This window comes from Haemaphysalis longicornis, unplaced genomic scaffold (genome assembly GCF_048455015.1).
Source record: "Haemaphysalis longicornis isolate Haplotype H1 unplaced genomic scaffold, Haemaphysalis longicornis Haplotype H1 scaffold_3, whole genome shotgun sequence".
NCBI lineage: Eukaryota > Metazoa > Arthropoda > Arachnida > Ixodida > Ixodidae > Haemaphysalis > Haemaphysalis longicornis.
The window spans coordinates 192,390,107-192,408,493 of record NW_027526335.1 but is presented as its reverse complement, the minus strand read 5'-3'; the positions used below and the strand labels follow the sequence as shown (position 1 = coordinate 192,408,493).

The 18,387-nt window shown below is 53.2% G+C and overlaps 1 protein-coding gene across 6 annotated transcripts in view; it reads right to left on the bottom strand.

Moving 5' to 3' along the window:
• Mtd (TLD domain-containing protein mustard) overlaps positions 1-18,387 on the bottom strand; it is a 190,968-nt gene that overhangs the window by 58,369 nt on the left and 114,212 nt on the right. For 3 of the 6 annotated variants that reach the window (XM_077704981.1, XM_077704982.1, XM_077704983.1), the window contains exon 2: positions 1,775-2,171. In XM_077704981.1, the coding sequence (XP_077561107.1) occupies positions 1,775-2,171 (397 nt within the window). Of the gene's footprint in view, positions 1-1,774; positions 2,172-14,270; positions 14,571-14,709; positions 14,924-18,387 lie in introns of those variants that run through there. The other 3 variants (XM_077704984.1, XM_077704978.1, XM_077704980.1) reach the window with 3 other exon arrangements.

The following is an 18,387-nucleotide window of genomic DNA, read 5'->3' as shown; positions in this document are numbered from 1 at the left end:
GCCAGGATCGCCCCTGTAAAGCGTACTTCTTAGCATGCTGCGGCGTGTGACAAGAAGACAACTTACGGCCAGTCTACGAAGGAAAGTTGGGGATCCACCCCAATGCAGCCGTACAGCTACAAAGGAAAGCTGTACAGCTTTCTCACAAACTTCTCAGTTGAAGAAAAATTCGTCCTGGTCCAGGACACCGCTTAACAGGAGCAGTCGCTCTACCAACTGAGCTAACCAGGAGGCTAGCAGTTTGTAGCACGAGAGCGGATGGACTTACTCCACCTTGGGCATTTCCCCTAAATCTGGTCGATTACGGCGAGTCTGTCTCTCATTTAATTGCTTAAATCCGGTTCAACGCAAGAGAGGGCGCCACCGCATCAGCAAGCGCGCGACTAATCTCCTACTGCCGCCTCTATGGCGCCCAGTCAGCGCGCGCCGTGCGGCGAGATGCAACGGCGTATACAGTCTTCTGTCGTCTCAAAATCGTCTTCTGTCTCTCATTGCCCATTAGCTGGGATTTTGCTGTGGAAACATCGGCGCACACTGCATGTTTCGCCCCTCCCGAGGTTTCGCGGAATTTTTCGCGTTTTACGAGACACCTAGTTCAATAATTTGGCGTGCCGTCGTTTGTAATCGGTGCTGCCCTAGAGCTTCTCTGTTTGATTCTCGAGCTCGCCAGAGCCTCTCCAATAGAAGACTAAATTGTACTCCCGTAACATGGAGAAAGGCAGTTCAAAACTTCGAAAGAGGGCATTCCTTCACTTTGTGATAGCTTTGATTGTAGGGTTTAACGCGCCGACGCAACGCAGGCGATGAGGCGCGCCGTAGTGGAGGGCTCCGGATGCATTTCGACCACCTGGGGATCTTTTATGTGCGCCTAAAACTCGAATACACGGGCGTTTTTGCTTTTCGCCTCCATCAGAAGAGCGGCCGCAGCGGCCGGGAATCGAACCTGCGACCTCATGCTCAGCACACATTGCAATAGCGTCTGCAGGTAAACTGTGCTCGCGGAAGGCAAGTCGCGAGTGCCAGCGTAATGCTTGTGGACCCTATTTTATCAAGTACAGCTGTCGACAAACCAGTTTACTGTAAGCATCGCCGGCCAGGTGTCGAAAGCCAGATGTTCCTATAGGTAGGAGTTCTGAAAACGAGATTGGGCACGTGCTTGGGTCGTGCTAGTAAGCCGGTGCACTAATATTTTCACATCTCTACCCTTCCGCGGATAAACGCCCTTTTACAGGGTGTTGCCAACTGTAAATTACCCACCCTCAATTCTTTAGCCGGGCAAGCCACTTTTTGGTTCGCGAAGATGGCGCATCTTGTTTCACTCCGAGAATGCAAACGGCATTTGCCTGTCCACTATTTTATAAATGGAATATAACAGACTTCCTGGGAGAAATTGGACGGCCATGATAGAAAAATGGCCACCCTAGAAGGGCGGCGGTACCTGTCGGATCCAAAACGAAGCGCGGTTACAGTCCTTATCAACTTTAGAGCAACTGTTTGTAATCGTCTTAAACGGTACGTCTCCCTCAAGTTGGTGCAGTGTCCGTTGTGGGTGGCCAAAGCCAAGCTCTGCACCGGTACCCTTGGTCAGCCATCTAGCTTCTACACGACTGAGGCCAGCCACTCGCTCTCCTACTGGTATGACGCGAATATACTACCCGTCCGGAGAACATGCAGACACCGCACAACGCGCTGTGGATTCACTTCCGTCCTTCAGGTGCGCCGCTTGCGGTGCTCAGCGGACGCTACCCAGTGCGCATTCACTGGGACCACTCACCACGTATTCGAGGGCGCCGGGTGGCGGTTGCGTCGGCGTCCGGGTCAGCTGCTTCCGGCCGGCAGTGACGTCGGCGGGCGTCGTGGTGGGAGGGGCCGACTGGGGCGCCGGAGGAAAGGGCGGCGGCGCTGCGGCCGCTCCCCGGGCTCCCCCGCCGCCGGCCCCGGGCGACGTGGCCGCCCTGCGGCGCGGGTCCGCCGAGGGTCCGCCGTGGTGGTGCGTGGCGGCGTTGGCAGCAGCCGCGGCGGCGGCCAGCGGCCCGAGCAGGGGCTCGAGCGGACCTCCGCCGCCCCCACCCGGGGTGCGGCCCCGGCCCCCTTCCTCCTTCTTGCCCGTGTCCAGCACGAGCTCCAGGGGGTTCACGTAGCCGTGGCAGTCCACCGACTGCGTCTTGTTGCTGCGACAAACAGAGGAGGAGAGCGGTCAGTCAGAAACACGCCTTGCAGCACTGGGCGCGTACAGTCTGTGTTCAGTGAGGTGAACAATTTAGTGGCAATGTTTTTGCATACACTGTTCTTTTAAGCGAGCTAAAAGCACCGGAAGAAGTGCAAGACAGACAACCAACTCGTATCGCCAACTTTGGTGACTCGCGTGCACATGAAAACGTCAGGGCTACTACGCACACGTGCCACTCCCCGGTATCCCCCCGCCCCCGACGCAGCGAATTAGAGGCGCAAGATAAGAGAAAAAACAAAACACGCTGGCGTGTGCGTGGCACAGCTGCAAAAAAGCCGCAGACCACTGGACCGAACCGGCACCCCGCCTTTTTTTGGAATAACACTCGGGACAAAGCGCAATCTTGGGCACGTCGTGGGCCGTATGGGAAATCGCGGCCACGTACCCGGATATGCATGTTAGAGAGTTTTAGCAGTCCGTCTGTTCCGTCGTGTACGTAGTTACCGTGTTGACTAGGACCCGTCTGGGCACTTGGGCGATCGTCGCGATAGGGGGATTAGTTCCGCGGGCCGGCCTTCACCAAGTCCGCGCATTCGTCAGGGTGGGGTGCGTCTCCTCACCCTTCCGCGCGCGCAGGCGCAGTCTGGTCTTGGTGAACACGGTAACTACGTACACGACGGAACAGACGGTCTGCTAAAACTCTGCATTGTTACGTGACGCGGTAGCTGCATCGGGGGACCCTCCTAGTCGGTCCTTAGACCGAGGAAAAATACCTGAGGACGTTGATCTACCAACTTCGTAACCTAACAATATGTACAGTCGAAAGTTTATTAGAGTAAACACGGGAACGCGTACCACATGCGGAGCGCTCTGGTGAGAGGCTGGCGTGCTCTCGCAGTTTGAGCGGTTGGCGGGCGCACTCCCTGAAAACGCTTTATCGCGCGGCTGCCTGCTGCATTAGTTACGTCACGGAGGATAACACATTTTTGATCACCCAATCGGGCAGAGAAAAGCAAACGTTTTAATGCGTTCACTCCGTTTCGCGCTTGCACTCTTTGGAATCGTTACCAGATATCTAACGTAGCCACCGCAGCAGACAGCAGTGCAATCAACCGTTGGCAGGGAGTGGATCCGCCAAATGTACGAACTAGGACAGTTCGCCATTCCATCCCTAGACCGATCTGCATGTGCTGAGCGACACGCGCTCCGGGGCCCCGGTGTTTCCTGTCATAAAGCTTTCCACTCTTTTTCCGCCGCGCCGGCTGCAGCATGGCCGTGCGAGCTTTTCATCTTACACTGTTTGACACTCCCGTTGAGTAGACCAAAGCAAAAAGCGTAACTGATACATCAACTCGATGCCCCAATGCCTTAGGATACGCGAAATGTGCATAGGTTCATACCTAACGACCTTATCTCGTGGCAAATGCGTGAAGAAATCACAGCAAGCGGATTTTTAGGTGCGGAGTACCTTATATAGGACCGCACAATCTCCGTCCGCGTCCGCGCGCATAGCATTTACAATCGCGAAAAATCACAGAGGCACCGGCAGGATTCGAGCCTGTGCCTGGTAGACCAGACAGAGTTTCAGTCGTCTTACCCATTGGGCTACGACCGTTTTTTTTTTTTTTTATCGCCCGTTTCAGACATAAAAAAACGTGCTACAGATAAAAAACGCTAGCTTTGCCTAAACCAGCGTATTATGTCTAAAAACGGGGCATAGACAACACTTTCTCTACTTCCTGCAGCCACTCGGGCGTACAAGGTTGACCCTTGAGTTAGTACCCGAGAGTAAAACGGCTTACTCCCTCGCCTAACGGTGCGGAGTACCTTAGGACCTCCCAATGTCCGTCCGCGTCCATCCGTGCGCACACCACCATCAAGCGAAAATCAAGCGAAATTCGATTTGAGCCGTTAGTTGCAGTTTCATTTAGGGAATAATCAAGCTGCAACTCACGGCCCTCAAATCGAATGACCGTCGGGGCGCAAATCGGATGTCTCGCGGAGCGCAACTTGGATGTCATTTCCAGTCCAAGGAATCATCCAAGGAGTGGAGATGCTGCCATTTTTTCTTTTTTTCATTTCAGCAGCATCACATTCCAGGCGCGACAGATCAAACAAACGCTGACAGATAAAACACTGTGAAGCCAGCTTAGACAAAGCGTCCAAACAGCAATTTGCAGCACCCGCGGCGCTAAAAGTGTCTTACGGCCAGCGCTGGCTTTTGGAGGGTATAGCGGTCTTCCGCAAGACAATTGCCGACTCAAACGAGGAGCGTAGTTTGGTGCTGTTTACAGAGTATGACGAGCCAAGCAGAATGCCGATCAACGGACTGAATTGCCGCCGTGTTGCACTCGGCGTATAGCAGCTACAGCTGGGCCTGTTTTCGTGCGTCGTGACGCCACCCAGGTGCGCAGAGTTTTGCCCCGGGCAAAAACAGCTAACAGCTCCGCTTGACTCCACACTCACTCAATCACGTTATGTCCCGGAAACAGTCAGGTTCGGTCGATCACGCAGTCGATGTATCTTCGTCAACGCACGCTCAAGAAAGTGCGCCGCATTATAAGCATGCACGCTAGCACGAAGCGCACACGTTCCTTATATGCAAAGAGTTGGGGGTGATTTTCGCGCTGCGCCGTTGCCACGGAGACTTGGCCTCAAATAACTACACCAGTGTTCTCAGATGGGGGTCCACGAGAGTATTTCAGGGGTCCGCAAAGCCTCCCTCAAAACTTCCCTTCGCCGTTTTTTTTTTTTTTTTTTTGCTCGATTTTGCCAGCACTGTCTTGCAATGCATAAAGGTGGCTTCACCTCATTGCGTGTACTATCAGCGTCAAATGAAACGCGAACACGAAAATATGAACCTGAGCGCACAAATAGAGCGATTTCTTTCCATGCAAGCCAAAATGATGCGTGGCTTGGTTACAAAAACGAAGTTGGGAAAAGTGGATCTCTAAACACACCACTAGCGTGCCATTATATGAACTCTACGGACAGTATTTTTTTCAATTCTGCACGTTTTGGTTCATATTTTAGTGTTCGCGTTTCATTTGACGCCGATAGTATGTTTAGTTTCTTCACGTAGCACATATTTTGACATTTGATTTTTGAACAACACGCCAGCTATGAGAAGAAAAAAACAGACCCACAAAGGGCAGCACATATATATGTTTGGAAGACATAATTCAAGTACAAATTTTTTGACATTGTGACACCGATCAATATATGCTCCATAGTGATATGCTCCCCATCACGTTCGCAAGCCCAAAAGGGGTCCCCGGGGCAGTCATGGCTGAGAACCACTGAACTACACAATACATGTAATAAGGCAAACATTATGAATTAATGCGATAATTACCCCGTATTAATGAAAACTCATTCCAGTGTCTCTTTAAAGGCCTTTTTAGAGGCTGCGGCGCCCTCTCCAGTTAAATTTCTGTATCAACGCCAGGCTGATACTGAAACTAGTCAGGAGAGGGCACCACAGCCCCTCTGGCGTACCGGTGCTCCGCCCTTGAAAGCTTCCACGTACAGTGGAACTGCTTTATTTCTTTCCTTTGAGGCTTGATTCATCATCTTATACAACTATTTTCTTAATTTTTGTGACACTAGACGGGAAAACAGAGCTGAGAAAACGAGATTCGCGTAGCTTTGCTAAAGCGTCTCTTCACAACTTTTGTTGGTTTATAAGAGTTGGTAGTCAAGAAAACCTCGGAAAGCAAAGGGGAGGATGTGGTAGGTCATTGAAACAGATAAAGCATTTGGAAAGAAAGTGGAGAAAAAATGTGGCGCTGGCTACCACCCCCAAGCACAGGAAACAAAATACCTTAACATAAATACCCCAGAAAGTGGAGGGGAAAATCGCCCCGGCGGTAGCGTTCGGTTCCCACCTGGCGGGCATTTTTTCTCGACTTTCTTTCTTTCCAAATTCTTTATCTGTTTCAATGACCTACCACATCCTCCACTTAGCTTTCCGAGGTTTTCTTCACTGCCAACTCTTACTTCTGTATTATTTCAACGAGCCCCTCATTTCCCATTGTGATTCGCTATATATATATATATATATATATATATATATATATATATATATATATATAATCATTCAGGCATTCAGGGAGCAATAAAACTTGGAAGATGGTAGAGAACACAAGAAAAACATTCGCACAAGGTAGAATAAGGTAGAATATATATAAAGTTGATAATTGCCCGGGAGTACTCCCATGTTACGCCCAAGTGGTCAGTCTGCCAGCCACACCGAAAAGTTCCTGTTTAACTGGTATCTAGTAACAGTATCTCGTTTGCAGCGAAGCGCACTTCACAGGCAACTTCATGAACAGACGGCGGTAGAGACCCGGTGGATAAGTGTAAATTGAAGCCCGGGGATACTGGCGAATTTATTCGCTCCCCTTCCGCACCCAAGCGAAGCTATTAAGTTAAACGCATACTGCTTCGTTTCCATTAATTGATAATGCGATCCCACCTGTACCTTGGCACAGAATGGCAAGAAAATTAAAAAAAGACAAGAACGGTGTAAGAAGCTGCGTCGCGGATTGTGACAGAGGTCATTCGTTCGCCCACGCAACCACCGAAAACGAAAGCGGGCTATAGGAGGAGCTGCATATCATACATATATTAGGACTAGTGACAATGCACCCCCCCATTACTGTGCATTCCTCCCTCCACGGGCTTAGTGGCGAGGTGTCGCAAAACTTGTTGGCCCGAGAGCAGCGCCGACAAAGAAGGGTCATCAGAGTGTACGGGGAGACAATTAAAAGAGGAGGGAACGGAGCGAGCCTCGAGGTCCCGAGGGTCAACTCGCGGAGAGTAACGCGCTTCCCGCGTTACTCGCACGCAGAGATGCTTGCTGGTGCTTCCGAGGCCACGTCGTAATGCCGGCGCGTAGTTTCAATGCTCTTGGGCAGTGCGGGGCAACATTCCACACGGCCAAGCTTAACGGCCTGAGATAATTGCAGCGGAACTCGTTTCGCACACACACACTCTCTCACAAACCTATATATATATATATATATATATATATATATATATATATATATATATATATATATATATATATAGAGAGAGAGAGAGAGAGAGAGAGAGAGAGAGAGAGGACGTGGGTGCTGCGAAATCCTCCTATGCGAACCTACACGAAAAAAAAAAAAAAACGTTTTGCACAAGAGGCGGTTTCTGCAACCATTCACGCACGCTACTCCACACAAGGCCGGAGAAACCTCGCGGGGCACCCTCCTGCACACATTGCACGCTTTGCTTTGCTGCGCGCTAAAAGCTCCCTGCGAATGGAGTGGGTTCCTCTGGTTCTGGCGTGCACGCAGATTCGCGCAGCACGCCGCAGCTGCTGCGTGTACCGTGGGGTGATGAAATGCCCAACTCCATCCACAACGTGCCTCGAGTGCTGCGGCTGACGGATGCAGCCAACCAACAATGCTGCTCTCCGCGGGTCAAGCTACAGGAGAAGCGACGTACGTAGCCACGGAGTGTGCGTACGGCTAGAGGCACAACTGTCAACAGCAGAAAAAAAAATAAAGAAATAGAGAACTCGCAACAACAACAAAAAAATTCGCCTATGCACTCCGTGCAGATGGTTAGCCAGCGGAGCTGTAACGTGCAGTTTGAAGTAACGTGCGGGCGGTGTAAGGCCGGGTTTAGACTGTTGCCGCAACTGTCGTAATAACTTTAAAGCATGACGTCATTTCACGTCTGAGCCAACCAAACTGCGTGACACACCGTTTTTGTACGTCTGTAGATCACGGTATGGCTTTTGCGTCGGTAGTCTGAACATAGCCTAATCCAGTGCCACGTCGACGCTCCTCCGCCCGCGTTGAGCTGAGCTTCACAGCTCGCTGCGTGCACGCTCTGCTGCGAGAGAGACTCTCTTACCAATGTAGGTAGATACGAGACTCGTAGTACCGCATTTTCGCGCGTATAACCTGCCCCTGCATATAATCCGCACCCTCCTTTTCAGCCCTCCGGAAAATAAAAAGAAAACGTCCTCGCATATCGCCCGCACATTTGATACAGGAAATGCTGCACCGAAGCTACTGCTCAAGCAGCCCACCACGTAGTATGAACACGGAAAAAGCGTATATTTAGCAAGTGGAATACACCGACTGCCAGGTGAAAATCACAAAATTCAGTTGTTAGAGTGCGCTCGTCCTTGTATGTTTTGCGCAATCTCTGCCACGGAAGGCTTAGTGTTACTGCGCATTACCGTGAACGCGCACTGCCGTGAAGCTGCACCAAAAGAAAAAACCCGCGTATACCGAGCCCCTACTATGCCACTGAAATTTTCGCATTTTTGGTGCGGGTTATACGCGCGAAAATACGGTACGTCATGATATATAAATCCTGCCAATCTCTCTCCCCCTACATCTAACTCTCACCCAACCTCGTTTTTCGGGCATGCGCATGGGGTTGCACCAAAGGATCTTTCTGCGCACACGGGAACGGATGATTTTCGCCACTGCCGCCTATCCACATAAAGCTCCGCTTTAAAAACGATTAATTGCAATGTAAGCGTCCAGTGATCCCAACTTCGACCTATACCAAAGCAGTAATGATGCGACGGGACAGGGCCCGGCTTCTGAAGCGTACACGAGGCTAAGACGAGGGAGTCGGCAAGAACGAACGCAGACTTTGTGCAGGACGTCGGTATCTTGTTCCCTGTGCGTACCTTACTGGGCCTATCTTTTTTACTGACTTCAGCTTATCCTCCTCACTTGCCGTCCTTATCTTTATTATTGTTCTTTTATGTGCGCCCATCTTCATTTGCTGGATGTCTCCAGGACATTTACAATCCCCATCGACGTACAGCCACGATCAAAAGTTTACGAACCAGGAAAATGGCAACTTTAGGTTATTTCTCTTCCGGTAGGAGCCCTAGCAACTGCCGTGCGCATGCTAGATGTCGTATAGTTAAGTAATGAGAAATACGGCACATAGTACCCCGGGCTGCCGTGCGGCAGAGAAATAACCCAAATTTGCTGCTTTCGTGGTCCGTAATGTTCTGCTTTGGGTGTACGTTCGGCTCAACGGTGTAGCAGCAAGACAGGGGGAAACGCAGGATGCGACCCCACGACGAAGTCGGGCCATGACGTAGCTCTACGGCAACATCAGTAAGGTAATGCGGGATACGAGGCAGAACTTTCCCAGTAAAGTGAGTGGACGAGTCAGAACATGCACGCAAGGAATACGCGAGCTACAACTGGCTCGACAAAGTGCGCGTACACATGCCACACAGTGCCCCGTCACAGCGTGCAGCTGAAGTCGACAGCTGCTTAGCAAGTGCAGTTAATTCTCCCGTCTACGACGTTGCCAGCGACCTCTGCCAGCATAGTGGCGGCGGCTGGGAAACTGTAGGCGTCCCGAAGGCGTGTAGTACACTTCCACTCGTCCGAAGTCGTTTAGAGACACTAAGTAGGTCCCAATGAGACAGGTGGCGAACCACAACACCGGCAATGTTTACGAAAATATCGGCAGTCTTATCGGGCCTCCCGCGGCGCTCGAAGACAATGGAACGAAGGTCGACCCACACGATAAGCGATAACAGCTCATGAAGGCAAATATCCCGGCATCGGCGGGCGGAGGCATATCGGGAGGAACAATTCCGGAAAGTACAAGGGCGGAATGGGAAAAAATAAAACGAAAGAAAAAGTAAAGAACTGCAGCCCTTTCCTCACCTTGCCCGCCACGAGCGAGCGAAATTAAGGGCAGCGCACATAGGTGCTGGCGATTCTTGTGCGCCGGACTTATAAATTGATGATTTATGTTCTCGTTTGATGAAATTTAGTGCGTCGAATTCCATAGGTGACCGCTTCGTGCCTACCCCCCAAACACCGCGCCCGAGCTGCCTGCGCAAGATTTACGCGTTGGTAAAAGGCAGTCGTCGTGCGTGGTCGTGCGTTCGAGCTCGCTTTCGACTGAGCGTACACTAGGGGCAAAGCGGCTTTGCAACTACATTCCCAGGCAGACCAACATTTCTGGGTCACCGTGTTAACATTACTACGCTACACTGCGCTGCACCTTCCACCAGCGAGGAGGCAGTGCACGATAGCATCGCGCCGCGCGGTGGTGCGTGCATGCCGGTGGACTCGACTATCGGCCGAACGGCGGTGGAAACAGTTCGCGAGTTCTGCGGCGAAACATTGACGCGCGCAAAAAAAAAAAAAAAAAAAAATCTACAGCGCACTACAAAGCAAAACAGCTCCCGCTTTCAATCAACGCCCCGCCGCAAAAGGAATAGGGCCGGCTGAGCGCTGCCGTCTTTCCAAACGACACAAGTCACGCGAAGTAGACAGTACCTGCGCTTCCCGTTAGTCGCTGTCTCTGCCGCAACTTTAGACCAACGGGAGCGCGCGATACGGCTACTAGCGTGACGTTTGCCATCCCGGGACCAGAGGGAACCACTGGCGTATACAAGGAGCACCGGGGGTGAGGAAGACGAAAGACGATCACTACCGACAATTGTTTTCGTGTGGATAAGCTACGCACCAACCACATATGCGGCTTCCATAAATGTTCTCACCACGAATACCAGCCACTCTGCTATTTCAGGGGGAAGAGGGGGGAGGGGGGGGAGCAGTTATGCGGAGTACGACGACATCTCCAAGTCTGCATTTTTAATTTGAGTAAATTCCTTGCTTTAGAAGTTTTAAGGGCGAAGCCCCTTAGAGGCTCGGGGTGTCGGCGTCTCATGTCGTCGTCGTCGTAACCGCCTCATGTAGTCACGGTGCTAAAACACTGAAACACTCGTTTACACCTCGCGCTAGAGCGTAACGCGTACAAAAAAAACACCGATACACTCGTTTGGAGCGGTACACCGCGCTGGAGCGCTTCGTAACGCACACCAAAAAAAAAAAAGGGGGAGGGGGGGGGGGCGGGAACCTGTTTACGCCTCGCGCTACAACGCTTCGTGCTTTTTAGACACAAGACTTTCACAGCAAATCTGTATGCCTCTGCCCCCAACGGTTTCACCTCCGTTGGCAAAAACGCCGAGGCACCAAGAATACACTTATACACTGCATGTTTCGCCCCTGCCCACGTTTCTCGTTACTGGAAAGGGCCTGGAATTATTTTCTTTGCATTTCCCTCCCTTTATACTTCCGCGTTCCTTTTAAGGAAGAGCGGGAAGGGGGGGCGGCGGAAGGGGGGGGGTCCCAATGAAATCCTGCGGTCGTTCTCGCATGTACCGTGCCAGTGCTCCAAAACGCGAAGACGGGGCGCTGTCCTGGCGACAGCTAAGAAGGAGCGACGTTCCACGGCACACGTACAGCGCACGTGATAGTTTCCAGCGAAGCTGGTATGAGCACGAATGTGCTGAACCTGCTGAGCTGCCCCCGCGACTTTGAGAACTATTCAGAAAAAAGTTCCGGAGTCTGTCTGTCTGTGCGTGCGTGTGTCCTGCTGTGGACACTATAAAGGGAGAGAGAGAGAGAGAGAGAGAGAGAGAGAGAAAATGCAGTACAGTTTAATCATTCATGGCCACTTAAGAACTACCATCTTCGGTACATTTCCCCTGTCATGTAACATTCCCGTTGCATATCTTGTAGTGTCTTCTTCTCGACTTGTCTCATGGTGCTCATTCTGTACAGTTGTGCTTTCTGGCTCTCTTGTACGATTTTGTGATTTGTTCCACCACACACTCGGCAACTTGTTGTTCTAGGAAAGTTGCCGCCTTCTGGCACATATTTTTTTGCTCACTTTGTCGCGTTGTACGTGTTGGGATCATATCGCTGCTTAAAAGATGTCTTGCATCTTGCCGCTCACTTTGGTGCGAAGTTATCTTTTTACGCTTGCGCGTGCTGTGCTGCATTAACGCTTTTGTCTTTTTTATTGCGCCTACGGTGACATTACTGCACATACACCTGTCTCAGTGTGGCCTACACATGGCTTGGACATCACGTCATCACAGCCCTTTTTGTGACCCACTTCCAGCTTCTTAATTAAGCGCTTCCAAAAATAAGAGCACCAGACAACTGTGCAGCTAGTGTCACTAGACAAGCTTACAGAGTATCGGCACACTTTTCTCCTATTGTTCCGTGCCGCCTCCATGATCACTGGCCAGTCCGCATCGCGTGACATTTATTAACACTGCGACGGTTCATGCATGCGGCCATTTTGCTGCTAATGCGTTTTAGTCAATCAATTCTCGCAGTCTTAAAATTGTCCTCCCGGTCGTTCCGAACGCGAAATCAGAGATAACGCGTGCAGCAGCACTTCAGCAGCAGAACTGTGCCTGAAGTTTTGCTGCATCCTCGGCAGTGTTGTCAACAAGCGACCTGGTCGAAGTTAGCGGCGAGGAAGTATAGATGCGGCAATCTCGCAACACTCATAAACATCAAAATGGCCGCCGTTGCCGACTTTCGTGCGCCTGAGTGGCGGAACCCTTATATACTCTATCTAGTGACACCATGTGCGGCCTTTACTCCCTGCTGGTGGGCCACAAACACGGCAGCTACGCAGACGTCAGTGCAAGCCATTTATAGCCAAATACTTCCTCCCTTCGCTTGTTCATGCCGCATTTTTTTAGGTCTTTTTATACCACCGCCTCCTGCCAAGGACCTTGTACTAGAGGTTAGCAGTACCTTGTAAATAAATAAATAAATGTGCATGCATGCGCGCTTTACGATAACGTTATACCACCTGCAGCATAAACAAGGGATTTCTACTTCTACGCAAACCCCGGAGGAAGCGGAATGCTCGTTCTGTAGTCGCCACCTGCGACTCTGTTCCCCCACGGCTGAGGCGCATCGACCCAACGCCTTCCACATAGAATGCCTCGCAGGCGGCCTAAACAATCGTTTTGCTCGTTTATTAGGTTGTCGCCCTGATCCATATGGACCCCTGGTCAATCTGAGAAGTACAACGGCAACAATACGGTAAAACGAAAGAAAGAACGAAAGAAGAAACGTTTACACGAGCACCAGGGCATTTCCCCCCTCAGAGGTGCTTGCCGATCGATGCAGAGAGGACCAAACTCAATATACGCGCAGAGGTGAGGAAAAGAAAAACAGATATGAAGTGCGCCGGCGGAAACTAGAGCAGCGGGCGTGTAAGCGCCGTCTCAGAAACGTGAGAACGTGCCCGAAGGAAGAACGAACCGAACAAGCCCGTGTTGTTATACAGTAGCCAACGCAAACAGAAAACAGATAAACCGCCGTTGCTTGCGTGTGCTCAGTTCGGGATTCATTTTTCACCAGGCTTCGAAAAAGTGCGCGGCCAGAATTCGTCGCGAGGGAAACCGCGTCCAATTTCGACACCCGCATCCCTAGCAACAGGCATTTTACTTCCCACGACCACTCATGGTCGTACGCGAAGCTGAAAAGGAAAAAAAAAAAGGAGCCAATCTGCATGCGACGTGACGTAAACGCATATTGCCAGATGCAGTGCGGTGATCACAAGCGGCTAATAGCAATATAATCGCCTATGAACTGGTGAAACTTGCACGGCGAGGGTGCGTTAACGCACGACGACTGACACCTCACTGCACGGCACGGCGACGCCCAAGAGAGCGAGTCGCGCACGGTGGTGACAGCTGCAGCAGACGTGCCAGCCAAAGCACTGCGCAGTGCGCACGTACAACGCAAGCGGAATTTCAAGCAGCGGCAGTAAACTTTCCCGAGCGATCGCGCTATACGTATACAGTATACACGCGGACACGCACACAATTCGCCCTTTCTACCGAAGAATTAGCACCAACATTCCGGGCCTCAGATTCTTGGTAGGTAAGCACGAGATAGGCCAGACTAAGTAAAACCAGAGTGATATATTTAAAAAAAAAAGTAAGCGCAACAGGACGCAGGAGGAAACACGACATCATCTGTTCCTTACCTCGATGTTTACCGACATTTCATTTAACAAAAACAAAAAATAAAACGGGGACCTTCGCAGCCAGAGGCGGCGGACCCCGACCACACAATCGCGGAGTTCGAAGCGGCGGAGGTATACACAACGCCGCGCCTGGCGCGCCACAGCGGACGACTCCTGACAACTCCCCCCAAAAGAAAAAAAAACCTCCACGGCCTCCAAGCACACGCGGAGAGGGATCAGATCCAACGCCACGGCGGCCACAGGGACCTACTCATACCTTGACCAGCGGCGGCTCATGCGCGACCTGATCCTGGCCCGTGATCGGCGCCACGAAGCCACCAGGCCCATCAGGACGCGACGCGGACCTTCGCGCCACGAAGACGTGCGCGCGGGTGGCGATGAAGACTTCGGGGGCAGCGCCGGGGCGTTCCGCATGCCGGCAGCACGCGGGGCGCAAGCACCCTCGGCTTCGACGACACCGGCCGTCCGCACAGTCCGACCAGCACGCACTCTTCACAGCCACGATTGTGGAACACCACCAACACGTAGCACAGCACAGGGGGATTCCGTACGACACAGGACACAGGGCGGACGCAGCTCAAGAGTGACCACCAAAACCGAATCCGAAGTGCGATGAAAACACGTTCGCGCAAGATTTCGCGGCCAGATTACGGAGGGACAGAAAGCCGCCAATCGGCAGCAGGAAGCAAGCACACCTCTGCCAATCAACTTCTGTCCGGGCCATAGGATCAGGAGGCAGACGGACCGAGCACGTGCGCCGCTTAAGAACGAAGGCTGGCGGTGTCGAATGTGTGTACACACTATCACACCGTAAGTTCGCGGCCCGGCGGGAGCAGCTGGCAAAGTTATAGCGCCATCTGCAGGCGGCCTGTGCGCCTGTACAGATCGGAAACGCGGCAATTATCCGCACAAAGGACGTGTTCCAGCGCCAGTTGTCGCGAATGTCGGCCGCTGCCCCTAAGCGACCGGGAACTATTTCGCGCCGAGAGAACAAAAGCGAGGGTATCGGACGACCACCGGCTTATTGAAAAGCGGTCCCTTCGGAAAACAAATATTGAAACGAAATACCAAAAAAAGCCTTTTATAATCAGCGTTACCATGCACCAGGCGACCCCCATGTGCTGAATGCGATATCACATCGATGAACAAGCCTGGCAGTTCTCGCGTCGCCGTTTTGCGATAACCGTATAGATTCCGCGCGGCGCGAAGCTGCAGCGAAACGCGTTTAAAGTGCCCGTTTTGACAAACAGATAAGGGTAAAGAGCCAATAGAGACATTCCCGAGCAGGACGGAAGGCAACTCCTGTGAACCGAGCATTTTCCCATTCAAATGCACCTCCAGGGACGGAATTCTCCGTTTCATGTCCGTTTCGAAGTGTCCACTTCCAGCGATCCCTGATTGGCTCAAGCAGACGACCGGATGTGACGCAGCGCAACCAAGGCGATACCATTGGTCAGGGGCCTCGCAAGTGCAATTACGTCACGACTGAAACGGACGCAAAATGGACATTTTTTAAGCGGACACACCTCCGAATTCCGCCCTGCATGCGCTGGTCTCTGCGGGTGTAAGCGGGGATTTGAATAAGCAAGGCGCCTGCAGCCTTCCTTGTGTACTAATACCCGAATAAGGCGACCCGATGCCCCGCTAGAACCCACCACCCCTCCGCCGTGTCATCCCCGGCGCCTGACTTGCCTCATGGGTCCGGCAGAAAACAAAACAAGCAATTGGGGAATCGATGTCTCCTTGACACTTCACTCTCGCAAGCGATTGACCATTCTACGGTTGTCGGATATATCGAAAGCTTGGGCGTAAAATGACCGGGTTAATTAAATTTTCCGCCGCGTTCGGCCCGACAAATTACCCCTTGCAGACGCCATTAGGATGAATCCATTGGCGCCGTTGCTGGGTGGGCTAAACTTGGGCGCCAGAAAAAGACGGAGGCTTGGCTTCTCTTTCATTGCACTCATAAGTCCTTGAACGGTTCACGCGGCAGGGAATGCACACTGACAGGGCAAGACACCCGTTATCTGCAGCATTTATTTTACCCGTTCCGCGACGAAATGAAAGCCCGCACACTGTGAAATTGTGAGGCATATAAAAAGGAAGCGAGACGGATGGGCAACATTAAAACAGTGGATTTCAAAAGGACGTAGAATGGGGCCAGTTGGTGATGTTTCATATTGAATTGCGCTACGTATACAAATACAAATACGTATACAAACACAAAGACTCGTCTCAGTCCTGTTAGCGTCCTATTTGTCTTTGTATGCGTAGCGCAATTCAATATGAAACAGTGGAGTTCGGCGAGAACGCTGCAAGGTGCACGGCTACCGCAGTAACGTCTCTCAGAGGCGGCGCATAACAAACGAATACGCGAAGCGTTAAACATTGTGGGAATCGTGGAGAACCGCGACCTGCGATCCCGAGCCAGCGCGCGCTTCGGGAGAGACGTTTGTGCGCTGAAACCGGTCCGGCGCTCCGCTGGTTCGTCGGCGTCCCCCGAGAGATGGCGCCACCAATGTGTGCGGGGATAGGCGCGCGGGCGCGGGCGGCGCGAGGGTGCGCGCACGGGAGACGAGGAGAGTCTGGTCGGAGACCCGGTCGGGGCGAGATCGGCGGAACGCGGTGGCGGCGGATACTTGTATCTCAGGTGGGAGCTTTGTTTGTCGCGCGCCGTGAGTGCCTGCCTCCCGTTCGCGGTCACGACCCGGACGGCGTGATTCGTGAACGCCGTCGAGCCCTGTGCTCGCATGCTTTGGGATTCCCCAAATAAACGGCTGTGCTTCGGCACTACTGTCTACTGTGTTCTCGTATCGGCGAACCTCGCTGGGCTGCCGTAGCCATGGGAGCCCGCGTGGTTGACACGCCGGGAGCTAGCGTGGTGGCTTACGCCAGGACTGGCTAAGGCCCCCGAGGAACCCCACATATATCCCACATGGCGCCCGAACGTGGGGCTCGTATTCGGACGAATTCGAGGTTGCTAGCTCTCCGAGAAATGCGTTGCTGCAGTCGTAGCCCGCTACCCTTTGTCCGGAAGACTTCGGACGAAACGCCTCGCGCCAGTCGGTTGCAGGCAGACAGTTATGATGCCCGAGACAGCCGTGACGGCAAATGCGTAAACCTTCCTACCCGCACCAGGCGGTGAGTCAGTAGGATACCTCCGAGCACCGCAGTCGCGGCCCGCTTGCGAGACGGGAGGTGCGTAGGCCTTGTTCCAACATGGCGGCGGGTCGCCTTCCTCGTAGCGCCGTCTCCGCGCAGCCGCGCCGGCGGCGCCGGTTGAAGTTTCCCGCAGGCGCGGCGGACACTACCGAGCGAGGGTGCGGTGTTTGGGAGTTCTCAAGCCGCACGATGAGCCCGCCGCTACTGCGCTTCGAGTCCGAGGCGGAGTGTTTGCCGATTTGACGCCTGACAAAGAGCGAGGGGGATCGCTGAAGAATCAGTCTCCTCTCGCTGCGGGGGGAAGCGGGAGCAATGGGACCGTTGTCTCCGCGCTTCCGCAGTGCGTGCGTCTCGATGCCGTGAGGTCTCCGCTCGAGATTGCGTTTAGGCAGTAAGAGCTTCGCGCGGCTCGGCAGCGGGCTCGTTGGTCGCGAGAGATCGCCAGTCTTAGTAAGAGACGGACTCTCAGGCGACCTATACCGGTGATATGCGCCCGTAAGCCGCTGGTATTGCGGTTGGCGCTGGCTCTACGGCAGCTTGTATTGCTGCGAGTGAGTTGCAGGAGCCCGCCTGCTTGATGCTGATGCTGCTTTGCCGACCAACGCACCAGGCCGAAATAGCTCGGACGGGCGTTTCGATGCCGACAACCCGTAATAGTCAGGCGAGCTGCCTCCAGGCGGGGGTGGCTGCTGGAGCACAGTTGCCGGACTCGTGATTCCGCGAGCAAGCGAACGTGCAAGGGGGAGTCCCCTCGGGCATCTTTGTTACCCTATTTGGCGAGATCGTCGATAAGGTTTCCGGCCAGTCACAGGAGATTGTGGAGACCCGCTGCTCCCCACTTCAAGTTTGGGAATCGTTTAAACTGGACGGTGAGAGCGAGACCTGCAAACGGATACAACCGGGACCACGCCAGTCACCACTGCCACGGACAGCGAGAATGGCCTGCTGAACCACCGGCGGGGCCGAGCGCGGCCCGCGGAGCTACCGCCAGTTGCTGCTCCGGCCTGCCGGGCGGCAGCCAACCGTTCGGGAGGACCTGCAGCCGAAGCGGCCACGGAACCCAGGAGGCGGCGGGATCTGGCGCCTACGCGAGCGGCGCGAGCCTTCGGGCAGCCGCAGTGGGCGCGGCCGTTCCTGTTGCCGCCTCGAGCTGGGAGTGGGGGTCGCATCATGGCGCGACCCCGGCGTTCGTCGGCTGCGGCTGCAGCTAC